At 42.7% G+C, this 25,567-nt stretch overlaps 1 protein-coding gene across 6 annotated transcripts in view; it reads left to right on the top strand.

The window, feature by feature from the left end:
• Window positions 1–25,567, top strand: part of arid1b (AT-rich interactive domain 1B) — a 121,556-nt gene that overhangs the window by 17,656 nt on the left and 78,333 nt on the right. For 3 of the 6 annotated variants that reach the window (XM_070446576.1, XM_070446571.1, XM_070446575.1), the window contains exons 2-3: window positions 49–252; window positions 11,870–12,031. In XM_070446576.1, the coding sequence (XP_070302677.1) occupies window positions 49–252; window positions 11,870–12,031 (366 nt within the window). The remainder of the gene's footprint in view (window positions 1–48; window positions 253–11,869; window positions 12,032–25,567) is intronic. The other 3 variants (XM_070446574.1, XM_070446573.1, XM_070446572.1) reach the window with 2 other exon arrangements.

Raw genomic sequence — 25,567 nt, 5'->3', positions numbered from 1 at the left:
TAACACAAGCCCTACCATGTTCCAACTCATCCTCTCTCTCTCTGTTAGGTGCCACCCATGGACGCCATGGCCATGAAGCGTTCTCAGCTCTACGGCATAGGCAACAACCCTTACTCCCAGCAACAACAGGGCGGGGGCGGGTCTTACCCTGGCCAGCCATACGGATCGCCTTCTCCTCACCGCTATCCAATGGGAATGCACGGGAGGGGTCAAGTGGGCATGAGTGGAATGCAGTATCCTCAACAGCAGCAGGTATGTTTCATTTAGTCATTTTACACCTACCTAAATATCTGCCCAGAGTAGGCTACTCTTCTACAGACTGGGCTACTGCCAGCATGCAGTAGTTATCCCATTACGCGTTCACTTTAACTAGAAACATCGGGACCCCTTTCATTGGTGACACCAGTAACTGAAAGGCAGAGGGCTCGTCAATCCCCAGCCTGCTTTCCTATCACAACCGGCACAAGGCATGGGTCTGTAAAATAAGACAGTTGAGAAAACATTCCAGGTGAAGCTGGTTGAGAGAATGTCAAGCGTGTGCAAGGCTGTCAAGCAAAAGGTGGCTACTTTGAAGAATCTCCAATATAAAATATTTCGATAACCCTTTTTTTTGCTTAGTTTTGACGTCTTCACTATTATTGTACAATGTAGAAAGTGGTAAAACATTTTTAAAAACTTGAATGAGTAGTTGTGTCAAGTTTTGACTGGTACTGTATATCTTTCATAATATTTCCCCTGTTATTAGCCTTCCTCCTTTCTCTCTCTCTCTTGTTACTTTATTCCTTCCTCGCTTTCAACTGTTACCCTAAATGAAATAAGTTTCAATGTCCTTATTCTAATGACATCCTTGAATAAATAGGACTAGAATTAGACACAGAAGGCTTTCACTTCTCTTCACAAATATTGAATGGTTAGCCTATGGGTCTAACGAAATAACGGCTATAGCCTACCGCCATCGCGCGTTCGTTCTTCTTTCAAACTACCCTTGGGTTATATTGGCTGCTGTATTTAACATTCAACAAACAAGAGCTTGCGTCCCTCTTCGAATAGTCTATTGGTATAAGAAATGCAAAAATAAATGTCCAGCAAGCTATTTTAGTCTAGCTTTTCCTGCATGGGACTCTAAGAGCTAAGAAGCCTTTTTTAAGGAGAGATGCAAGCGGAGCACAGGTGTGTGTGAATATTGCGCAAGAGACGGAGGCTATGAGTTCGACGCTTATTATGCATAATATGCATCCGTCATTAATTAGCTAAATATAAGGCTAATACTGGATAGCATTTGTTACCTTAGAGGTAGGCTAGGACATAGATGTATATATCTCTCTCTGTTTATATATGAATATATCTGTGTGTGTATAGGGCTATATATTAATCTGGAACCGGATTATTTATTTTGCATGCAATTGGAATGGAATTGATGGAGAGAGAAAGACGGAGTGCTCACGCGTCCACTGATTTTAAAGCAGCTGTATTCGAGTGATGGGCTGTTTTTAAAAGAAATGCATCTTTACAACAAAATAATTAAGTTGACCCCCGAAAGCTAGATGGAGATGGGTCAATTTAGATGCACATTCGGGTTTTTAGATTACCGTAGCATAGACTATGCTGCCGCAAATGTAGGCCTACCTGTCACAAGAAATGAAGTTACCATGATGAGAGAGGTCTACAGGCATTGTGAACTGCGCTCCGTACTGAGATGGGCTGTCTGTCTCCACCCTGAGCGTTGATGATTCATCATGCAGAGGGCGTAGAGGAGCCAGATTTAGACGGTCGCATATTTTCAGTTACATTTTCACGCTATTCTCTTCATATTAATAATTTCTTATTATCATCCCGGGAAAAGGGAGTGGTTTTAGGCAGTAAATCTCGGTAAACGGTTTCCCGCCATTCAACCCTAATCTGTATGGGTGTCCCAAATGGGACCATATTTCCTATGGCCCTAGTCAATAGTCGTGCACTATATAGGGAATGGGGTGCTATTTGGGACACAGCCCCTGTGCAGATGGACAGGGCTGTGAGTGATGGACAGGGCTGTGAGGGAGCTGTTGACATGCAGCATGGCTGTCAGAGCGTGGGCCAGGACAGGCTGGGTTGGGTCAGTCTATTCTGGGTGCGGAGTCAGACGACCCTGCTGCTATATTTAGCCCCCAGACTGCTGGGTTTGGCTCTAATGCTCCTCCAGAGATGGCCTGGCAGTGGCACTCCAATGGGACTAGGTTGCCGACGTAGCATGTGTAATGGCCATTAATAAGGACTTGGTCTCAGCAGTAATATTTATGTGTAGTACACACAATGCACACACACTCCCATGCGAGCTCTCACGCTCTACTCTCTCTTACACACACACACACACACACACACACACACACACACACTGTTTATGCTATATCATCCTTTACTTGTTAGTGTTTTGCTGATTGAAGTAAAATGCCTGGACTTAGCTGCTGTTCTGTTTCACAATGGCCCCCATTTCATTCCTTCTGTTATCGATCCAACGCCAAGTGATGGGGGAAAAATTGTAATGAAAACCCATTTTGATATTAATGGATAATAGCTTACTATGCCCTCCACTTTGGCTGAAGGCAAGGGCTTTGCGTGACGAGCGTGCGCATACAGACATGCCCTCTGTCAGACTTTTTCCTGGCAGTCCGAGTCTGTGTGATGGTGGTAATACAGCATGACATCACGATCGGTCTTACTGTGTCCATTGCTGTCATCGGTCCTCATCACCATGCTAGTATCTCTGTCACTGAAGCTGTCAGAAACCACGATGACAGCAAATACAATCATTTTCCCTCTCTTAAAGGGCAATAAACCCCTCTGACTCATTGTTGTACTGTATGTCAAAATGTGCACCTCTCTCACTCGGCAAGACTAACCTTGCTCTCCCGAACACCAGCCTCTCTACGTCCCTGACTTGAAAGTCTGGAAAGGCTGCTTTGATGTGTCAGCACGAAGCGATGATAATGAAGGGGCTCTGCCCTCAGACTTCAAGGCAACACCATACGCTGGTTGGATATTACCATTTCTAATTGTACGAATCATGATCTATTGTTTTACATAGGATTGCCCTTCCGCTTCCTGCCGGCATAAGCAAGCACACACAGTGGCTAGCTAGCTAGCTAGCTAGCTAGCTAGCTAGCTAGAACAAACTGTTGGAGTTCGGACATTGTTTGCCGATTTTTAATATCATGAATAGGGCGCAAAAATTCTCACACACATTTTCTAAACGTTATAACAACTCTTTTACACTAGGCAACTGCAACCTGTTAAACGTTATGCTCTTGTGGCTAGCAAGTAGCTAACGAACGTTTGCTAGTACAGCTAACATTAGCTAGCTTTGTTCAGCCCATAGACAGCCAGCCAGTTAATAAACTTTAGCTTGCTTGCTATCAACTTGAAATTGGCTAGCTAGTCAAATGTATGTTTTTTTTGTTAGCTAATTATAGGCTCAACATTTCCTTACCCCACTGAAGTTATTCATTTTCTTTATTGGCTGTCTTCTGAATACATAGTAGGGCAACGATATGAATCACCCATGCATTCCAGCTAGCTACTACTGTACTACCCATGTTCACTTCTGGCAAGTTTCCTCCCTGCCCCCTAATTTTGCAATGCATGAGCATGAAGTACCCTAAAAATTAATAGATCATAGTCTGGCCCAAAAAGGTCAGAGTACAGCAAGTATGAGCAACAAAACCAAAAGAGATGAATCTTTCTAGTCAGCCTAAAATGTCTATCTAATGCAACATGTACAAATGTAAAGATAAAGAAAAGTGTGCATAATTAACTATTTCGCAGGATAATATAATGCATGACGCGAACATGGAATGACTTTTTGAAGTGTGAAAATGTAGAGGGAAGGTGTCTTTCATGCGTCTCGTCATGATGCCTGTGCTGAAGGGCAGGTGAGCAGGCATCCCCACAGACACCTACATGGGCTTCTGTTTAGTTACACCACCTCTGCCACTACTTCTTGCAGTCCTTGAGGAACACCTTGTTTCCATAAAACACTGCTTAGACATTCCCTTCCTAAACCAGACTATATAGTCACGCTCGCTCTTTCTCACTTTGTATGTACGGTGCATTCGGGAAAGTATTCAGACCCCTTCCCCTTTTCCACATTTTATGTTTCAGCCTTATTCTAAAATCGATTTAAATAAAAAAATCCTCATCAATCTAGACACACTACCCCATAATGACAAAGTGAAAATCCTAGCAAATGTATAAAAAACAAATACCTTACTGACATAAGTATTCAGACCCTTTGCTAGGAGACTCTAAATTTAGCTCCGGTGCATCCTGTTTCCATTGATCATCCTTGATGTTTCTACAACTTGATTGGAGCCCACCTGTGGTAAATTCAATTGATTGGACATGATTTGGAAAGGCACACACCTGTATATGTAAGGTCCCACAGTTGACAGTGCATGTCAGAGCAGAAACCAAGCCATGAGGTCGAAGGAATTGTCCGTAGAGCTCCGAGACAGGATTGTGTTGAGGCACAGATCTGAGGAAGGATGCCAAAAAAATGTCTGCAGTATTGAAGGTCCCCAAGAGCACAGTGGCCTCCATCATTCTTAACCACCAAGACTCTTCCTAGAGCTGGCCGCCCAGCCAAACTGAGCAATCGGGGGAAAAGGGCCTTGGTCATGGAGGTAAGCAAGAACCCGATGGTTACTCTGACAGAGCTCCAGAGTTCCTCTGCTGAGATGGTTGACCTTCTGGAAGGTTCTCTCATCTCTGCAGCACTCCACCAATCAGGCCTTTATTGTAGTGGCCAGACTGAAGCCACTCCTCAGTAAAAGGCACATAGCAGACCGCTTGGAGTTGGCCAAAAGGCACCTAAAGGACTCTGACCCTGAGAAACAAGATTCTCTGGTCTGCTGATCCTTGATGAAAACCTGCTCCAGAGCATTCAGGACCTCAGACTGGGGCAAAGGGTCACCTTCCAACAGCACAATGACCCTAAGCAAACAGCCAAGACAACGCAGGAATGGCTTAGGGACAAGTCTCAATGTCCTTGAGTGGCCCAGCCAGAACTCGGACTTGAACCCGATCGAACATCTCTGAGGAGACCTGAGCTACCAAAGATGCTTCAACAAAGTACTGCGTAAAGGGTCTGAGTACTTATGTAAATGTGATATTTCAGTTTTTTTGTTTTTATATAATACATTTGCAAAAATGTCAACATGTTTTTGCTTTGTCATTATGGGGTATTTTGTGTAGATTGGGGGGGGGGGACGACATTTAAACCATTTTAGAATACAGCTGTAACGTAACAAAATGTGGAAAAAGTCAAGGGGTCTGAATACCTAACGAATACACTGTATATACCTCCTGATGTCTGTCACTCAAATAATGTTGCCGTATACCACTTTTGAACATCATGTGCTCATCTTCCCTAACATCAGTAATCTCATCTTCTTTCAAATAATGCAGTTTTCCAAGCTTGCCGAAACTCTCCCAAAAGGCAGGTTTTCATTTTGAGCCTTGACCCCTACAGAGATACTGTTTGTACAGTCCTGACTGTTTTAAAAAGTAGGCTATAGATTCTTAATTCTCATTCAGAATAAATGTATAATTGGTAACAATATAAGAAAAGGTTGTGCAGGGTTCCCATAGTTTAATCCAGTAAAAGTTCACTGAACAAAAATATACATGCAACAATTTCAAAGATTTTACTGAGTAACAGTTCATATAAGGAAATCAGTCAATTGAAATATATGCTTTAGGCCTTAATCTATGGCTTTCACATATGGAATACAGATATGCATATGTTGGTCACAGATACCTTTTTTTTTTTAAAGGTAGGGGCGTGGTTTAGAGAACCAGTCAGTATCTGGTGTGACCCCCATTTGCCTCATGCAGCGTGACACATCTCCTTTGCATAAAGTTGATCAGGCTGTTGATTGTGGCCTGTGGAATGTTGTCCCACTCTTCAATGGCTGTGCGAAGTTGCTGGATATTGGCGGGAACTGGAACGCACTGTCATGCGTGTCGATCCAGAGCATCCCAAACATGCTCAATGGGTGACATGTCTGAGTATGCAGGCCATGGAAGAACTGGGACATTTTCAGCTTTCAGGAATTGTGTACAGAGCCCTGCGACATGACTGTGCATTATCATGCTGAAAACATGCGATGGCGGTGGCTGAATGGTACAACAATGGGCCGCAGGATCTCATCACGCTATCTCTCTGCATTCAAATTGCCATCGATAAAATGCAATTGTGTTCGTTGTCCGTAGCTTATGCCTACCCATACCATAACCCCACCAGTTTTTGCAGGACTTCTTTGGTTGTGCAAACCCACAGTTTCATCAGCTGTCCGGGTGACTGGTCTCAGACAATCCCGCAAGTGAAGAGGCCGTATGTAGAGGTCCTGGGCTGGCGTGGGTACACGTGGTCTGTGATTTTGAGGCCGTTTGGATGTTGGAGGCAGTTTATGGTAGAGCAATGAACATTTAAATTCTCTGGCAACAGCTCTGGTGGACATTCTTGCATGCCAATTGCACATTTGCTCAACTTGAGATCTCTTTCATTGTGTTACAAAACTGCGGACTTTTATTTTACCCAGCACGAGGTGCACCTGTGTAATGATCATGCTGTTTAGTCAGCTTCTTTATGCCACACCTGTCAAGCGGCTGGATTATCTTGGCAAAGGAGAAATGCTCACTAACAGGGATGTAAACTGTTTTGTTTTTCACAAAATGTGAGTTTTGTTGTGCTTATGGAACATTTCTGGTATCTTTTATTTCAGCTCGTGAAACATGGGACCAACACTTTACATGCTGCGTTGATGTTATTGTTCAGTGTACTTTCTGTAGTGCCTCATTCAGCCCTTATGCTGCCTGTCACCCAGTTGTTTATGGTAGTTTTATCACTTTATTTGTTTTTAGACCTGTCATGCAAACAACCATTGATTTATTTACTCATTATGTTTGTGCAAATACAAAACTTTTCAATCATTCACGTGTGTCATCTATAATTTCCATTTGGACATTACATGTATCCATCGCAGTGCCGTTCTATACCGTCGAAGTACAGTTCTAGGTCATTGTACATACCATTTGTCGGTCGTATGGACTTCATCCACAAAGATTACGATGATTTGTTTTGCGCTGTATAGGACTGAGGCCAACACAGCTCTTGCGGTCCCCAACCAGCGGCCGCATATACCCTCCCATATAGCATTCTTGTCTTCCGCCACTCTGAGACCCAGGGCTGTTGCCTCTCGGATTTGGTCATCTGTCCGCCACAGCTTTTAGCGCGGACATGATTGTCAGAAGTGGAGGCTGTTTTCCTATCTTCTTGAAGATTACAACTAGCTAGCTAGCTGGTAAATGAGGCTTTCCCTCAAAGACCGCCAATACATCCTGCCTTTGCACAAAGGCTCTGCTTCAAGTTGCTCCTATTTTAATCTCTAAATTGGTTGTTACTATCTCCTTTTTTAGAAAACTCTGTCAGTTTTTCTCTCCGCTGTTCTTTTAGTTAGCTAGCCTTTGGCTTGGCTTGTTTACCCCCAGTGAGGGCGTAGCAAATTGACGAGGGAGCATGGGTGGCGTTGCGCATGCAAATGGCGTGCATATGAGAACCAATCAAAAACTCACTCAATTTGAGCTAATCATCCCTTTTTACAAGCCGGAGTTAACAGACCAGTGAGTCATTTTACAAGGATAAGTTCGCTGTCAGCTGGCTACTGTAAGGAAGATGAGAGAATACAACGATTTTCTCTATCATATACCATATTGATACAGACTTACTCTTATCCAGTGCGACTATCTGCTAAATTACCGAAAAGTAAATATTCACAACACCAGCTTTGAAAATGACAAAAATGACGTTGCCCAAAGAACCGCCATCACAACGATAGTAGAAAACTACCCATTACATCGTTAGAAATCGGCAGAATTTTCCTGTTTGCACTGAAGACTCTGTCAGTGTTGTCAGCTCTGCTTGCTTTTCCATCTCCAAGAGGGATGGAGCATGTAATGACTTTTATCTGCACCGGGCCCCAGATGGCCCTGAGACACCTTCTTTATTACCTCACGGATCCCGCCTGAAATTGGATGTTTCAACTGGTCAGATACCACCGGTACCCTGCTGTGCTGTTTTATAACGATTATGTTCCCCGCTCCCGTAGAACAAGTGGCCAAACGGGGGGGAGAGAGGATGGCCGCCATGGAGAGAAGAGATGCAACAGAGCAGACAAGACCGTATTAGAGATGCCATTCAGAGATCAACCTTAATATTTCAAGATAATTAGGAATTGATTTTCCTCTGTCGATTATGCAGGCTGGCTTTCCTTTTCTTCCCTCACATCCTGCAGTCTTTGGTCTGTCCTAAATGGTACCCTATTTCCTTATAGTGAACTACAGTTTTGACCAGTACCCTATGGGCCCTGGTAGAAAATAGGTGCCATTTGGGACTGGTGTCATCAGTCCTTGCTTTTTGTGGGGGTCTGAAGGTGTTTCAGACCGTTAAAAACCTGAGGATTAAGCATGCTGCATCTGCCAAAACTCTAGATGGCCATGCTGATTTGATTATAGATCATGCACACTTTAGCTAAGATGTCTTTGAGACTTACATTACCCTGTGTATGGCTTGGAATTGTAATGTCTCAGTAACCAACACTTAATTTAAGCAAAGGTCTTCCTAGTGCCTATCCTCTGTTTTTTTTTTTTGGTAGCTGTCAGTCTGTTCTTAGTAAATGACCCACATTGCGAGACGGTGGCACTGGCAGCAGCACCTGATTTTTAGGTCTAAGCCTACTGAAGTGATACCAGGATGAAGCTATTCCTCCTCCATCTTTATACATATTGGTAATCAGCTGCATTCATTTAGTATTTAAACCACTAGAGTCGATGTCCGCGCCCCCGCGGAAATCACATGGGGCTTAATAAATAAAATCCCTGTTAAAAAATCTGTTTAGGCTAGACCAGTTTTAAAAAAAAAAATGGTTTTATTTTTTTTAAACCTTGGATGCGTCTAAATCCACCGCGTCCGCCGATGTCGCACTTCCACGTCGACGGTGACAAGAGCTAGAGCGGTGTTTGTCAGACCATGAGACATCCCTAAAATCTGTCTTTTCACAACATTGTCTGTAGCCTCTGAACGGTTTGGCATACAAACTATTATGACCCCTCTATGGAAAGATAAGACTCTCACAAACACGATGGTGTTCTCCGTTTTGCTTTATGACACCCGCAAGCGTCTCAGGACTCGTCTGATCTTCCAACTTCTGTCTGTAGCGTCCCGAACAGTTTGGGCAACACACTAATATGACACCTCTGTATTAAGGTGAAACTCTCACGAACACGTACTGTACTTGTCGGTTGTTTTGCTCTAGGACTCCCACAGGCCGTGACTCGTCTGAATGTCCCCCGGTACCGGTTGAGAAAATGTATGGAAGTACAGTACATATGGAGATGGTTTAATACCAAAAATAAGGGTTTAAAACATAACAAATGTTTCCTGATCTTTCTCTTAGATATAGGACAGAATAACTTCCTTAGGTTTTTTTGGGGGGGGGGGACTATCTGTTATTCAATCTGTTATTCAATGCGTTTGTATGGGCTAATAGCAGTAAGGCCAAATGCCATTTTTCATCAAATATTTTTTTGGGGGGAGTCTTTAAAATTCAAAATCAAATAGTAAAATGATCCTTGGTATGACCTTCTTAAAACAATTCCATATAGCTTAGTAGAACCCCCCCGGCTCACCCCGGGCTTAGACAGCTTTTATGGGTTTAAAATATCTGCTGAGGTGCACTTTGAAGATGCTAGTCCATATGAACAGTCCATATGAACTTTTCCTCTGCAAACAAAATGAGTAATGAATAGAAAAATCTGACAACCCCATTATAGAATAGTTAATCTATTTACCTAGTCGGCTTGTGTGTTCTATGCAAGATAAATATTACTCTCGGGGCACATTTACATTGCGAGTGCCATAGGGAGGGAAATACGCATTCTGACACGCAGTCAATGCACAACCATCTTTGCAATCGTGGGGAAAACAGATTGTGATGCCCTCTGTTAAAAAGAAAGGGTTCCCAGCTCGGAGAGGAGAGCGAGGCATGGAGAGCGGCAGCGAGTTAGGGGAGGTTGAGTTAGGCTCCCAGATATCAGTGTCTCGGTTCCAGAGTGATGAGCTCATGTGTGGAAAAACAGCCTCGCCGCCCTCAGAGCTTAAGGAGCTGACGGCTGGTTGGGCGATGAGCATTGCATACAGCTATTGGATTGTAAGACCGCTCATTGCTGCACTACAATACATGTATTTTATATGGGCCTTCTCGTCGTTGTACTCCCTTTCGATGCAGTCGTATAACCACGTCTCTGGGGCTGTGTCCCAAATGGCACCCTATTCCCTATATAGGGTACTTATTTTTACCATGGGCCCTGTTGAATAGTAAAACATCTCACTGTCAATGTCCACAACTCTGCGAGTCGTTTTCGAGCTATGTATCTGGGAGTTTTAGGCCTCTTATCGATCTGATCTAGTGAAATGCTGTTTTTTTTTTTTAACAGAAGAAAATTATATCTACATAGTGTGGAGCTTAAAGGGCAATTCCATCACTTTATAACCTCATTCATTATCTCTAGCACAATACCAGTGACGGCGACATATTTCTATATTTTGTAGTAAACAAAGTCATGCCCGATGACATTTAAAAACAATGATTTTCAAATACTGAGATTCACGGTGATGTGGGGAGCAAGAAAATTCTCTCCCTCTGGCTAAAAACATACATCTACATATGTAGACACTGCTATGGTGCTGTAGATTATGAATGAGCAATTGCCTTTTAAGGTCAGGAAATGGAAATAACCCAGCTATATTTCATTGATTGCTCCTGTGTGCCCCAAATGGCGCCCTATCCCTTTTTATAGGGCACTACTTTTGACCAGGACCCATAAAACTCTGGGCAAAAGTAGTGCACAATAAGGTATAGGGCACAATTTAGGACATAGACACACATTCCTCTCATGTTTCCTAGATCTGTGATATTTCATATATTGACACGGCTAGTGTTGTTGTGCTCGGCTTTTGCATTGAATCATTTTATCACCTACACAGAAATGAAAATGAACGTCTTTCAAGCTGAATTCCGCCTCTAGCAGAAATGTTATGGTTGTTATTTTTTAAACTTATTTTCTAGATGGTATACTCTAGAATAGATATCTCTCTTGCTGTTCTGTACATTGATCAAAAACCGCGTTCTCATTTTCACCGCTGATGGTTTAGGCTTATTTCTCTTAAATAATAAAGACTTTGACACATTGCTGCCTAATGTAAGTGACTCCAGATGAGGCAGAGAGAGGGATGAGCCAATAACAGCTGTTCCCCAAAACGTCTTACATAAGACGAAGGAGGGAGAGGCTGTGGCTGCGTCCCAAATGACACCCTATTCCCTTTTTATAATGCACTACTTTTGGGCCCTGGTTTAAAAGTAGTGCACTATAGGGAATACAGTGCCATTTGGGACGCAGCTGCTGTGTGTATTATCGACGTCAACACAACAGTAATGTCCCAAGGCTGGAAATAAGTCCTGCTCGTCACTTCTCACAGTGCTATTAGTCAACCCCAGAGTCAAGGTAAAGAACTTAGTTAGCGTACTTGGGACTGAGTGCAGATTTTTTAAGGCCTACTTCACCAAGGTGATTGTGAGTGTAGTTAATCAAATTCAGTTCTGATATGAATCGGGATTGGTGTTCTTTATTGAACTCTGATAAGATGGCTTAGTGATAGTGACCTAAAGGCCTTTGGTCGAGAACGACTCGCAGAGTTGTGGACATTGACAGTGAGATGTTTTAAGGAGTATTTCTATGATACCTGACTTGAGGTCTCCCTTACTGTGTCTCTCAGCAGATGGTAGCCCAGTATGGACAGCAGCATCAGGGGCAGCAGCAGCAGGGTGGGTACTGCCAGCCGCAGGGCCAGTCCCCGTACTTCAGCCCTCCCCAGCAACAGCCCACCACCCCCACACAGCCCCCCTACATGCAGCCACGCCCACCACCACCACAACAGGTAAGACTTCAACCCCCACAATGCCCTGCTCGTGAAGAAGTTGAGCAGCAGTTTTTGAGGACTTCGGTTTGACAGACTTTTCGGAAGTGCTTACTGGTTAGTTCGTGTCCTTGATACCGGCGTGGGAGAGTGTAACCGAAGTAGTGTTCCCTCTATAAGCATGCATAATACACAAGTGGAGAGACCTTCCTTTTTGGAGCGTTGGGTCTCATTGTTTAGGGTTTCAAGTTCACTAGGATTGTCTGTTTTCATTTGTTAGCTAATGGACCTGGGTGGCCCCTGTTTATTCTAGCTAAATTAAAAAACGAAAAGAGCAATACATTAAACTAATTCTGCGCTGTAGTGTTCTCCAGAGATTAGAGTGGACTGGTATCTGTTCCATCTGCACTCCCTCTGTTCCATCCTCTCTGTAGCTGCATCCCAAATGGCATCCTATTTCCTTTATAGTGCACGACTAGAAACCCTAGTGCGCTATGTATTGAATAGGTTTCCATTTGAGATGCAGACCCTGTATCTCATACGGGGCCAGTGGCTTTAATGAAGTCCACCCTCTCTGGTTGTTCTATTGAGTCAGCGATTTGGCTGCTCATGATTTTGAGGTGGAGGCAGCAGGTCAGCCACAGTGCTTTGCATTCAGCGGAGCAGAGTTACCGTTCAGGGAGTCCTTGGGTGAAGGGAAAACCCTGACCCTTTTACCTGATTCACATAAGATTTGCGGTATGTTGCCTGAAAAAAGTATTGGGCAATGTTTCTATGGTCCTCTTTCAAACAGACAAATTTGTACCACATGGCATTTGCTTTTTATATAGCCATTGCTTTCAACTTTGACCCCGTTGCAACCGTTGTCGTGGTAACCTGAACCTGACAGCAAGCTCTAAATTCCTCAGACAGAAATGCACTCGTTTCAATTCTTCACATTCACAACAGTAAGTTTGCAGATCGCCATAATTGTTAATCATTATCTTGTAATGTGTTAATTTTCCTGTTATGGTGAATAAAACATTGGCTACAGTTTAACTCAATGTTGTCAGATGTGTTCTGGTAACTATATGAGCTGGTTAGATAGCTAGACATTGTCTAGAAAGTTGCTTTTAGTTGCCTGGCTTACTAGATTGACATATCCTAAATAAATGTTTTAAAATGCTGTTTTTTTTGGTGCAAAACAATAGAGCAGGTAATGTTGCTATTTGGACCAGGCTGCTGCGATGTCATGCACACTACCGTTTTTGTGTTTATACTTTTTCATAATGACAAGGACAAGTTTGATGTCGTACAAAACAAATGGAACGTTCATGATTTAATGCGTACCGAAGACCCTAAGATGAAAGGCGATGTTTCAGGACCCCCTTTTAGGTGTTGGCGGAAATAAAAGTACAGGCTTTGTCACCGGCAATACCTTTCAGATATGAAGAAAAGTTGTCGGAATGCCAAAGTTGATGGGGTTTTGTCTCCTGTTTTTGAAAGGGATATTGATGTAATACCTGGGGCTCATTTGATGAGAGAGCGCCTCAGAAGAAATACAAAGCGAGCAAGAGAAGAGGGAGGGAGGGAGTGTATAGTGGTGCTGGCTGGATGGAGTAATGAGAGATTGACCTTGAGTAAAATTCTCTGGGGTTTCCAGTGTGATATCGGAGGAGAGCGGTACACGCACTGCAGCGAGCTGCGCCGTCATATTGCTAAGCTTCTTTTTATTCCCACACCCCTAACTGTATCATTTTCATTTTCTCTTAGATGACGACAAGATTGATAGAGAAAAACATTTTCAATTTCTGTCCGCTCCCACTGTTTTTGACAGGGAGGATAGGGGAAATATGCAGGTGAAATGACTGTTGCCCTCGATTGCCACGGTTCCTGCTAAAACCTACAGACCCAAGATGGCCGCCAGCGTGCTTGTTAGACCAGTGTTTATGGTGAAACTGGGGGTTGTAATGATGAAGCTCGGCTGCTAACAACAGTGTGTGTGAACTCTGTCAGGGGCCACCAAACAAGACGAGGGGGCGCTTCTAAGTTATCTCCTTATAGGATCCCTACACATTGTTCCAGCAGCCACAAATCCCAATCAGATTCTAGACCCTGTGCGAGTGATGAAGAGCTTATCAGTGGCAGTCTGTACTGAGCTCTGTGTGTTTCCCCCGTGACTCAGTCTCTCTCCTCCGACAGCCTTAATTAGCTTTGTGTGCGTGTTGCCTTTGTGAGACAATGAGTCAGCGGACACCCCGGGAAACGGGTGTGTGTTTGATACAATGAAGCCGGGAGAAAGGAAAAGAAAGAGGGGGGGGAAGCTCCCCTCTCGGACATGGGTTTTCATTGATGAGGAGTGAGTGTGCACGCGTCCCTAATGTTACCCTATTCCCTATAAAGTGTAGGGCTCTGGTCAGAAGTAGTGCACTATATAGGGAATAGGGTGTCATTTGGAACGCACACTGTGTGTTTGGTAACTGCAGCCTGGCTGTTGTGTCTTATCTCTGTGAAAAACGGTCTCTACTGAGGGGAGTGAGGGGAGTAGGAAAAATCCTCCATCAAGCTAGCTGCCAAGGTCCAAGCCTTCCCCGGTATTTCACTGAGAATATTAATGCTACTCTCAGACAAGCCAAGGAGCCTTTTATCAGCTGTGATGGAGCTGGACTGGAGGTTACATTACACTCTGCAGGAAATATGGTTTTGGCCTTAAAGTCGGCTTTAAAGTAAAGTAGCTTTTCTCCCTCAGCTCCATTTGACTAGATATACAGTGCATTCGGAAAGTATTCAGACCCCTTGACCTTTTCTACATTTTGTTACGTTACAGCCTTAATCTCAAATGGATTAAATAAAACAATTCCCTCATCCATCTACACACAATACCCCATAACGACAAAGCGAAAACAGGTTTAGATTTTAATCAAATCTATAAAAAATAAATAAAAACGACCTTATATACTGAAGTATTCAGACCCTTTGCTATGAGACTCGGAATTGAGCTCAGGTGCATCCTGTTTCATTGATCATCCTTGAGATGTTTCTACAACTTGATTGGAGTGTACCTGTGGTAAATTCAATTGATTGGACATGATTTGGAAAGGCACACTTGTCTATATAAGGTCCCACAGTTGACAGTGCATGTCAGAGCAAAAACCAAGCCATGAGGTCGAAGGAATTGTCCTTAGAGCTCTGAGACAGAATTGTCTCGAGGCACAGATCTGGGGTATTGTGTGTAGAATGAGGGGGGGAACAAATGTAATTAATTTTTGAAAAAGGCTGTAACAAAAGGTAGAACAAGTCAAGGGGTCTGAATACTTTCCGAATGCGCTGTAGGCCTGTAGTTCACCAGAAGAGTCTTGAACCCGTTCAGGCAGCCCTTCTACTCTCATTGTCTGGGTCTCTATGGTAACAGCACAGCCTTTCAGACCGCTGCAACTTGACAAGTGTTTTCTTCTCAAACGATTCACTAGAATTAATTGGTGATTAAGTGTCAGCTCCTATTTATTTTTTTTATAAAAAATGCTCATCCTGCTAGAATATCAATTACCGGGGGATGTAAAATGACCAGCATTCACCAGGCAGGGCAGGCACACACTGGTCAGATGCAAATCTTTTTTTAAATAGGCAAACTTTTTTTAGAGCAATTAATTGTATTTTATTTTTTGGGCTTCTGCTTAAGAGACCGACTGCCTGGGTTTGGTAGTGCTCCAGTTCTCCCTGTCACAATAAGCAACAGAGGACATGGGAATTGTCTATAACCTAATCTATATTTCTTTAACAGTGAGGTCCGAGGGTATTGTCAGCAATAATCATATGCCCATAGAGTTTAATTCCACTGTTTGCACTGATACTGTGTGCCCTAGGAAGAAGCCCACTGTGGGCAGCCCACTCAGTACCATTGGCTCAAATGCAAATGTCACTGACATGTATGTCTTGGATCAGCCAATCAGAAAAGCACTAATAAATAAACAAGCAACCCAGAAAAAGGACAACAAAAATTCCATATTAGCATATACAGTTGAAGTTTACATACACCTTAGCCAAATACGTTTAAACTCAGTTTTTCACAATTCCTGACATTTAATCCTAGTAAAGATTCCTTGTCCTAGGTCAGTTAGGATCACTACTTTATTTTAAGAATGTGAAATGTCAGAATAATAGTAGGGAGAATTATTTAGGCTTTTATTTCTTTCATCACATTCCCAGTGGGTCAGAAGTTTACATACCCTCAATTAGTATTTGGTAGCATTGCCTTTAAATTGTTTAATTTGGGTCAAACGTTTCAGGTAGCCTTCCACAAGCTTCCCACAATAAGTTGGGTGAATTTTGTCCCATTCCTCCTGACAGAGCTGGTGTAACTGAGTCATGTTTGTTGGCCTCCTTGCTCACACACGCTTTTTCAGTTCTGCCCACAAATGTTCTATAGGATTGTTGTCTGGTTTTTGTGATGGCCACTCCAGTATCTTGACTTTGTTGTCCTTAAGCCATTTGCCACAACTTTGGAAGTATGCTTGGGGTCATTGTCCATTTGGAAGACCCATTGCGACCAAGCTTTAACTTCCTGACTGATGTCTTGAGATGTTGCTTCAATATATCCACATCATTTTCCTCCCTCATGATGCCATCTATTTTGTGAAGTGCAGCAGCCCCTCCTGCAGCAAAGCACCCCCACAACATGATGCTGCCACCCCTGTGCTTCACGGTTGGGATGGTGTTCTTTGGCTTGCAAGCCTCCCTCTTTATCCTCCAAACATAACGATGGTCATTATGGCCAAACAGTTCTATTTTTGTTTCATCAGACCAGAGGAAATTTCTCCAAAAAGTCCGATCTTTGTCCCAATGTGCAGTTGCAAACCGTGGTCTGGCTTTTTTATGGCAGTTTTGGAGCAGTGGCTTCTTCCTTGATGAGCAGCCTTTCAGGTTATGTCGATATTGCACTCGTTTTACTGTGTATAAATATACTTTTGTACCTGTTTAATTTTTACCTAGAGCCTATTCTCGTAGGTTGTTGCTATAGACCACAGAGTGCTAAAAGTCAGTATTTTGATTATATTTGTGAAATGCTTGATAATGTATGTGATATCAATAGAGGTATATTTTCTGTGAGACCTAAATATTGACTGTTTATCACCAAGCTGTCCACTCAAAAAGAATCTTCAAGCTGTGACCGATGCCTGCAATCTGGTTCAGGTTCAAGTCAACCTACCAGGGTATTTACAAACAGAACAGGAACTAAATTATCCGCATGTCTTGACGACATTTAAAGCAGTATCCACACCCATCGGATGTAGTGATCATAATATAGTAACCATATCTAGAAAAAACAAAGTTCCAAAGACTGGACCTAAAATTGTGTATAAGCGATCATGCAAGAGGTTTTGCAATGATTACTATGTCGAAGATGTGAGAAAAAACAGCCTGATGCGGCACTTGATTCATTAAATCGCTTCGTCCGGTTACTGAAAGGCATGTGCCCATCAAGAAATCCCCACGGGTAGATGATGACTTGAAAAATTGTATGGCTGAGAGGGATGAGGCAAAGGGAATAGCAAATAAGTCTGACAACACAGCAGTTTGGCAAACATACAGTAAACTGAGAGGTCACGTTACTAAACAAAAGAAGAAACTATACTATGGAACAAAGATAAATAATATTAAGAATGATAGTAAAAGGCTCTGGCGTACCTTAAATGATATTCTAGGCAAAAAAGCATTGAGACAGATGGCTTGTTCATAACAAAACGTTTTTTTTTTTTTACAAGATTAGCAAACTTAGGCATGCCATACAAACAACAAATACTGAGCCTTCATATTCATGCATAACGGACCAAATAATGAAAGACGAGCGCTCTAGTTTTGAATTCTGCAAAGCTAGCATGGAAGAGGTGAAAACATCTATAAAGACAAACCACCTGGTTCCGACAATCTGCATGTTAAATTGCTGAGGTTGGTAGTGAAATACATTGCAACTATTGTAAGCATTTCATTGTAAGATGCCACCTGTTGTAGCGGCGCATGTGACAAATAAAATTTGAATTGATTCCTATTTGCCACATCTTCAATTTAAGCCTCGAAGACGGTGTGTGTGCACTCAGGCCTGGAGGGAGGCAAAGGTCGTACCGCTGCCAAAGAATAGCAAAGCACTCTTTAATTGTTCAAACAGCCAACCAATCAGCATCATACCGGTGCTTATCAAACTTTTGGGAAAAAATGTTTGACCAAATAGTGTTATTCTACAGAAACCAAATGAAGACTTTCAGCATTCTTATAGGGACGGGCACTCAACATGAATGAAGAGCACTGACACAAATGACTGATTGGATGAAAGAAATGGATACGATTGTGGGAGCTGTTTTGTTAGACTTCAGTGCAGCTTTTGATATAATTCATCATAAACTGTTGCTGAAAAACATTGGTGTTATGGATTTACATCCACTACCGTATCATGGAGCAATGTAAATTTTGTCAACAAAAATTGTGACTAAAATATTCGTCAAAAAAACTATTTTTCAGTGGCGATTGACGGCACTATAACTGACTAAATAGACCAAGGAAAAAAACGAACTAAACCAGGGTGTACGCGGGTCCTTACATTAATTAATCTAAATGAAAGGCCTTAAATGTCTTATTGTCCTAAATTTAACCGGAGATGACTACAGTGTTTCAGCAATGTTGTGCAGCTGTTTAATTGTTGCCACCACGGCTCAAATTATAGCCTACCCCTTTTCAAGATGCTACAGCGCTTCTCATGTAGCCTACGACTCTGCGTGATGTACGTGTGCCACTGCAAGTCAGCTGTTGCCAGATTTAAAGCACAGCGAGTAATGTAGGCTACAAAATGGATAGCCAATTCTAACCATTGCTTGTAGCTTGGCTAGTTAGCTCACTCGTTAGCTAGCTAGTTAACCATTTAGCTATTGAAAGATTTGGTCAAACAGCAAAGTGCATTATCTTAATAATTCCTCAAATGAAAGCGACTGCCCTGCCCATGTACCTGCTTCGCTGGGGCCTGCTGCAGTGATAATGAGCGAGCCACCTTTTACTGCCTTTCACGCTGCGCTCCTGTAGAAAGTATTCTGATTCTAGCTATAAGAAAAACACGGCTATCCTGTGTAATACGCGGGTCCTAAATATATTTATAAACTGGGTGGTTTGAGCTGTGAATGCTGATTTGCTGACAGCCGTGGTATATCAGACTGTATACCATGGGTATGACAAAACATGTATTTTTACTGCTCTGATTCTGTTGGTAACCAGTTTATAATAGCAATAAGGCACCTCGGGGGGGTTTGTGATATATGGCTAATATTCCATGGATAAGGGCTGTGTCGAGGCAGTCCGCACTGCCTTGTGCGTAAGAACAGCCATAAGAGCATGCCAATTGCACGCTCCCTCAACTTGAGACATCTGTGTGTTGTGTGACAAAACTGCACATTTTAGAGTGGCCTTTTATTGTCCCCAGCACCTGTGTAATGATCATGCTTGTTTTGTCAACTTCTTGATATGCCACCCCTGTCAGGTGTTTGGATTATCTTGGCAAAGGAGAAATGCTCACTAACAGGGATGTAAACACATTTGTGCACACATTTTGAGAGAAAAGCTTTTAGTGTGCATGGAACATTTCTGGTATTTATTTTTTGGGGGACCAACACTTTACATGTTGCGTTTTTATATTTTTGTTCAGTGTATATTTAGAGGTAGTGATCTAGCTAATGTTTTATTTTTTAAATGTTTTCTATAAAATGGGAATATTAGCAGGGTTGTGGCGCACACAGACCTCAATTGGTATTGAATTGCATTTCAAATGGTATTAAAAAGGTCTTACGTCTTAAATTCTAAACCAAAATGATTTCATTTCAGTTGACTAAGACGAGACAATCATCTCTGTAAATATATCTGACAAAGTGGACTGGACAAGAGTTTTTGGAGAGATTGAGCACTTTTCAGTGATAAGCACAATTATTATTTGCAGCACAGATGCACAGTTCTGTTCAGCAGTGGGAAGGAAACTCCACACCTGGCACACACACCTACATCAGCTGGTGAACTGCGGGGGAGCAAGCGATGAGTGTGGGCAGACAGTTTCCCCTTCCGATTAGACCCATTGCGCAGGCGACCCTTTCTTCTCCGTAGCTAACCAGTCACCACCAGCCTTCTAATTAGCTGCCCTTTGCATGGTTAAACATACGCTGCTATACTAAATTCAAAATAATAGCTGCATTGAGTTTAATAGTAAAACAACCGTCTCGCTATGTTTCTCTCCCTTGAGTATAGAAAAGTAGGCGGTCTTTGAATTTGTAGTCTCGCTTAATTCTGCACTGCATTTCATAGCCAGGTTCTGAAGCCAACGTAGCAAAGCCTCCCTTGTTTCCTCTGTGAAAACAGCTTGATTCTAGCCCTTACCATTCAAAAGACATGACCCATTAAAACTGATGCTACGTTTTCTTTCTTTCTGTCATGCATTGAGAGACCGCATTTTTACATTCATGAAGCATATTGCGGGCTGTTCTAAAACTAGGCTACTTGCGGACTGGGCCATAAACCACTTGTTTAGGCGACAACTTGTTCAATAATTTTACCACGCTAGCTATAGCTAACAACCCGGGGCGTGTTCAGCTGGACGTAACGATTTTAGAACATTCAGATAGAAATATGCTATGTAGAACAAATGTGTGTCTCTCTAACATGTTGATTTAAGGAATGACGTCTCTTCATGGACGTTCGAAAACGTTTTGCAACGGAACGTGGCCCTGATAACATTACCAGTATCCTATATGCAAACATTTGGTGGCACAGAAAGAAAGGAAAAGGGATGGCAAGCAATTTATTGACTAAATCCCTCTTGCCACTACACTATATCTGACTGGGTAAATCACTTTATTTTGAGTTAATGTGGACCCAGTGACTCAGACTTGAGCACTTCGACCAGGACTCGAGCACTGGGACTTGGACTTCAGCCATATGTAGTTACTCTTGTCTCTGACTCGGACTTGAGCACAGGGGACTCGAGGTTGTGACTCAACTACATCACTGGGTGAAACAGTCATTACCCAGTGGGCATACACTGGTTGAATAAATGTTTCCAACCAGTGGAATAGACATTGAATTGACGTCTGCCCAGTGGGTAGCTCTCGTTCAGTCATTAGACACCAATGTGGCTGCGGTGCCTGTGGAACGTTGATAACAATGGCAATGACCGAGTGACGGAGGTGCAACCCATACTACTTTGCCAATACTTTGCTGCACCATCTGGTGATTGTGCTACCTCTCTCTTTCGCTCACTTGCTCTGTCTGTCTGTGTGTGTGTGTCTCTGTGCAAGATCTAAAGTATTTAGGCTGGATTAGGTATTTACATGGCCAGATAATTAATATATTCTTGTTTATGTCATATTTCTGCTGTTGGAAGAGAATAGGATGTTATACAGAAAAATATGTTGCTAGGACAAAGCTATGTATATTTGTGCACATGGAAGTGAGTGAACATTCAGATAGAAATATGCTATGTAGAACAAACGTGTGTCTCTCTATGTTGATTAAGGAATTACTTCTCTATTCAAAGATGGCGCCGAAGAAACATGGCTGACGTTTTACATTCTCCCAACCAATTGTGCTATTTTGTTAGTTTTTTTGTGTTTTGTGTAACTTATTTTTTTACTTATTATGTAGATAATGTTGCTGCTCTTATGATGAAAATAACTTCTGGATATCAGAACAGCGATTACTTGACGTGGACTGGAAGAAACCTTTTTTTTTTTTTTGTCCAACGAGAAGGATATCCTGCTTTCACTGGAACAGGACCAGATCCACGCCTTTTGCGTGAAGAAAAGACGCACGAAAAGGGGCCGCAGATCAGGCAGCCTTCTAGGAATCCGTAGGCGAGCGAGTGAACTACCACTGCCATCCGTTCTTCTTGCTAACGTGCAATCATTGGAAAATAAAATTGATGGATGACAACCCTAAACCTCAATAATGTGACGATTGAGAAAGTTGAGACTAAACTGCTGGGTGTAATTGTAGATGGCAAGCTGTCATGGTCAAAACATATAGACTCGATGTCTGCTAAAATGGGAAGAGGTCTGCCCCATGATAAGGCGTTGCTTAAGGTGACCAGTCCTACAGGCCCTAATTTTGTCGTACCTGGACTACTGCCCAGTTGTGTCGTCAGATGCTGCAAAGAAGGACATGGGAAAATTTGCAGTTGGTCTAGACCAGAACAGCGCGTATTACACTTCGATGTACACGGGGAGCGAATGTCAGTAATATGCATGTCAATCTCTCCTGGCTCAAAGTGAAGTGTCACTATTGGTCTTTTGTGTGAGCTGTTGAAGGTACTGAACTGTCTGTTCAAGCTTTTGGCACACAGTTCGGGCACTCATTGGTACCACACAAGACATTCAACCAGAGGTCTCTTCAACCAGAGGCTGGGAAACACACATTATTAAATAAAGCCATGACTAAATAGATCTCTCTGCCACCCCAGGTAACTCAAGCTAGCAATAAAACCAGATAAACGAACACAATACGGCACGACGACGACGGGGACTGTGAAGACACAAACGTTTATGTATTTTGCATTGCATTATGTAGTAATATGTGATACGTGGTTGTGATATGCGGTTGTCTCACCTGGCTATCTTGAGATGAATGCAGTAGCTGTGCGTAGCTCTGCTGAATGGCTAAACTGTAATGTAAATGTACTGCTACGTATTTTATTTCTTGTGTTTCCTATTTGGACCCCAGGAAGAGTAGCCGCTGCCTCTGCAGTAGCTAATTGGAGATCCTAATAACTACCAAATACTTACGAAATGATCATGATTAAATGATGAACAGGGCGCTTGCTTATGACGTATTCTTGAGCACCCAGAGGACAGCTGTTTTGGGGAATAATGGCATGTGTATTTTACACTTCTTATTGCTCATTCATTTCTAATGTATGTCCCCTTTACCTCAAACGCATAAAGTGCCCGTCAGCCAGAGTTACTGCCACGATTGGCCATGGCTCGGCATTGCCGCTTTGATGAGCTTGCATCCCAACTGGCACCCTATTCCCTACATGGGAGACTACTTTTGGCCAGAGCACTATGGGCCCTGGTCATAAGTAGTGCACTACGTCGGGAATATGGTGCCATTTGGGATGCGCCCATAGTCTGTGATGCTGTTGCCACAGGATGAATTCTGTTTAATTCCCTTACATCATGCATCCCTCGCCGTACTTCAAACAAATTCCCTCTGAACATATTTCATTACTGTTGCAGCCAAGCCTTTCAAAAGCAAAGGAATCATCTTTCATGTGTAAGCTATGAGTAATATCGCTCTCTGCCAGTCTGCCTGGTAAAGCTAAGAGCTTGTAGAATACTTCTGTGCATTTACACAGTACGAACATCTCAAATGATCGGGAAACATTAAAATAATGGAAACCACTGACACGGCTGAGTTTCATCTCTATTTTTTTCTATTATGCGTGTAAACCCCAAATCCAGCTTATGATGCATCTACAGCTGAAACCCATATTCATCCCCATATATGCAGAACTCCAGTAGACATTGGGGGGTAGAGTTGGCCTCTTGCTGGCTGCATACTTTCACTATGATGTGTTTCCCGCGCGTGCCCGTCCCAGACGCACTCGCACAGACACAATACACTGCCCGCTCCTCTCCTCTGGTCCTTCTTGCCTGTTAGTGTTCATAATCATGCCAGAACAGCTGTTCCATACGATCGGCGTGTGAGCGAGCACACCAGGGCACTGATATCATCGGTGTTAACGCTGACCTGGCCGTGACCCAGCTATCACGGCACTCCACTTGAGTAAACGTCGCCAGCCAGCCCTCGTCTGTCTGTAAACATTTCACCAGGCTAACAGTCTCACGGCACTAGTTTGAACTGCACTTTTTCTCCTCACCCCATTTCAAACACACTCGGATTCTCGATGAACTGGCTGTGGGTTACTGGGTAGATGTAGTTTGTTTACACAAGCACATTTTCAGATGTATGCTAAGCATAGAAAGCACTCAGTCATACTTTCAATACTGCCCCCCCCCCCCCTCCTGAGTATTTGCTTACCTCAGGAAATGGTGTTGCTCTCGTTTGAGGAAATCCTACAAAGTAAATTAACCGCAGAAGATTTAATATCCGCTAAGTCACTGGGCGGCAGGCCAGCTCATATTAATCTGTATGATTTACATAAACAAAAAAGTACAAATCATCCCTTCTCTGTTCCATGTTTGAGCTCTTTGGGATTAAAGGCAGTTTGTTTTGGTGGGTTGTAGTCGCCTTCCTGGCTGAGACTACACTGCTTAACATTTAAACACAGCATTTACCATTTGAATCCAGTATTTACTATTGATGGGGGGGATCTCTACTTCCATACCGTGATCCCGTGTGGCTTAGTTGGTAGAGCATGGCGCTTGCAACCCCACGGTTGTAGGTTCGATTCCCACAGGGGCCCGGTATGAAACAAGAATGTATGCGCTCACTACAGTAAGTCGCTCTGGATAAGAGTGTCTGTTAAACGACTAAAATGTAAAAATGTGATATTTTTGACGATGTATTTCAATGGCTGATCCAAACTGGTTTTCTCATGGCTCTTTCCTGTCCCTCTGCAGCAGACATATGGGTGAGCAATATGTTTCCCCCCAAAAATCCCAGTATCAAATAGCAATACAGTGCGTACAGAAAGTATTCACACCCCTTAACTTTTCCCACATTTTGTTGTGTTACAGCCAGAATTTAAAATGGATTGCATTTAAGATGTATTACTGACCTACACACAATACCCCATAATGTCAAAGTGGAATGTTTTATAGATTGTTTTCTCTCAAAATGAAAAGCTGAAATCTCTTGAGTCAATAAGTATTCAACCCATTTGTTATGGCAAGCCTAAATACTGTTCAGGAGCAAACATTTGCTGAACAAGTCACATAAGTTGCATGGACTCTGTGTACAATAATGGTGTTTAAACATTATTTTTTAATGACTACCTCATCTGTTCCCCACACATACAATTACAGTATCTGTAAGGTCCCTCAGTTGAGCAGTGAATTTCAAACACAGATTCAACCACCAAGACCAGGGAGCTTTTCCAAAGCCTCGCAAACAAGGGCACCTATTGGTGGCTGGGTAAAAAAAGGAAACATTGACTATCCCTTTGAACATGGTGAAGTTATTAATCCCACTTTGGATGGTGTATCAATGCACCCAGTCACTACAAAGATACAGGCGTCCTTCCTAACTCAGTTGCCGGAGAGGAAGGAAGCTGACAGCTGACATGTCTTCCACATTTAACCCCAACCCTTCTGAATCAGAGGAAGGAAACCGCTCAGGGATTTCATCATGATGCCAATGGTGACTTTAAAACAGAGTTGAATGCCTGTGATAGAACTGATGGATCGATCAACATCATTGTAGTTACTCCACAAGACTAACCTAGTTGACAGTGAAAAGAAGGAAGCCTGTACAGAATAAAGATATTCCAAAAACATGCATCCTGTTTGCAACAAGGCACTAAAGTAATAATGCAAAAAAAGTGGCAAAGCAATTAACTTTGTCCTGAATACAATGTTATGTTTGGGGCAAATCCAA

The sequence above is a fragment of the Salvelinus sp. IW2-2015 genome, linkage group LG14, assembly GCF_002910315.2.
Source record: "Salvelinus sp. IW2-2015 linkage group LG14, ASM291031v2, whole genome shotgun sequence".
Lineage (NCBI taxonomy): Eukaryota > Metazoa > Chordata > Actinopteri > Salmoniformes > Salmonidae > Salvelinus > Salvelinus sp. IW2-2015.
This window is presented reverse-complemented; position numbering and strand designations above follow the sequence as displayed.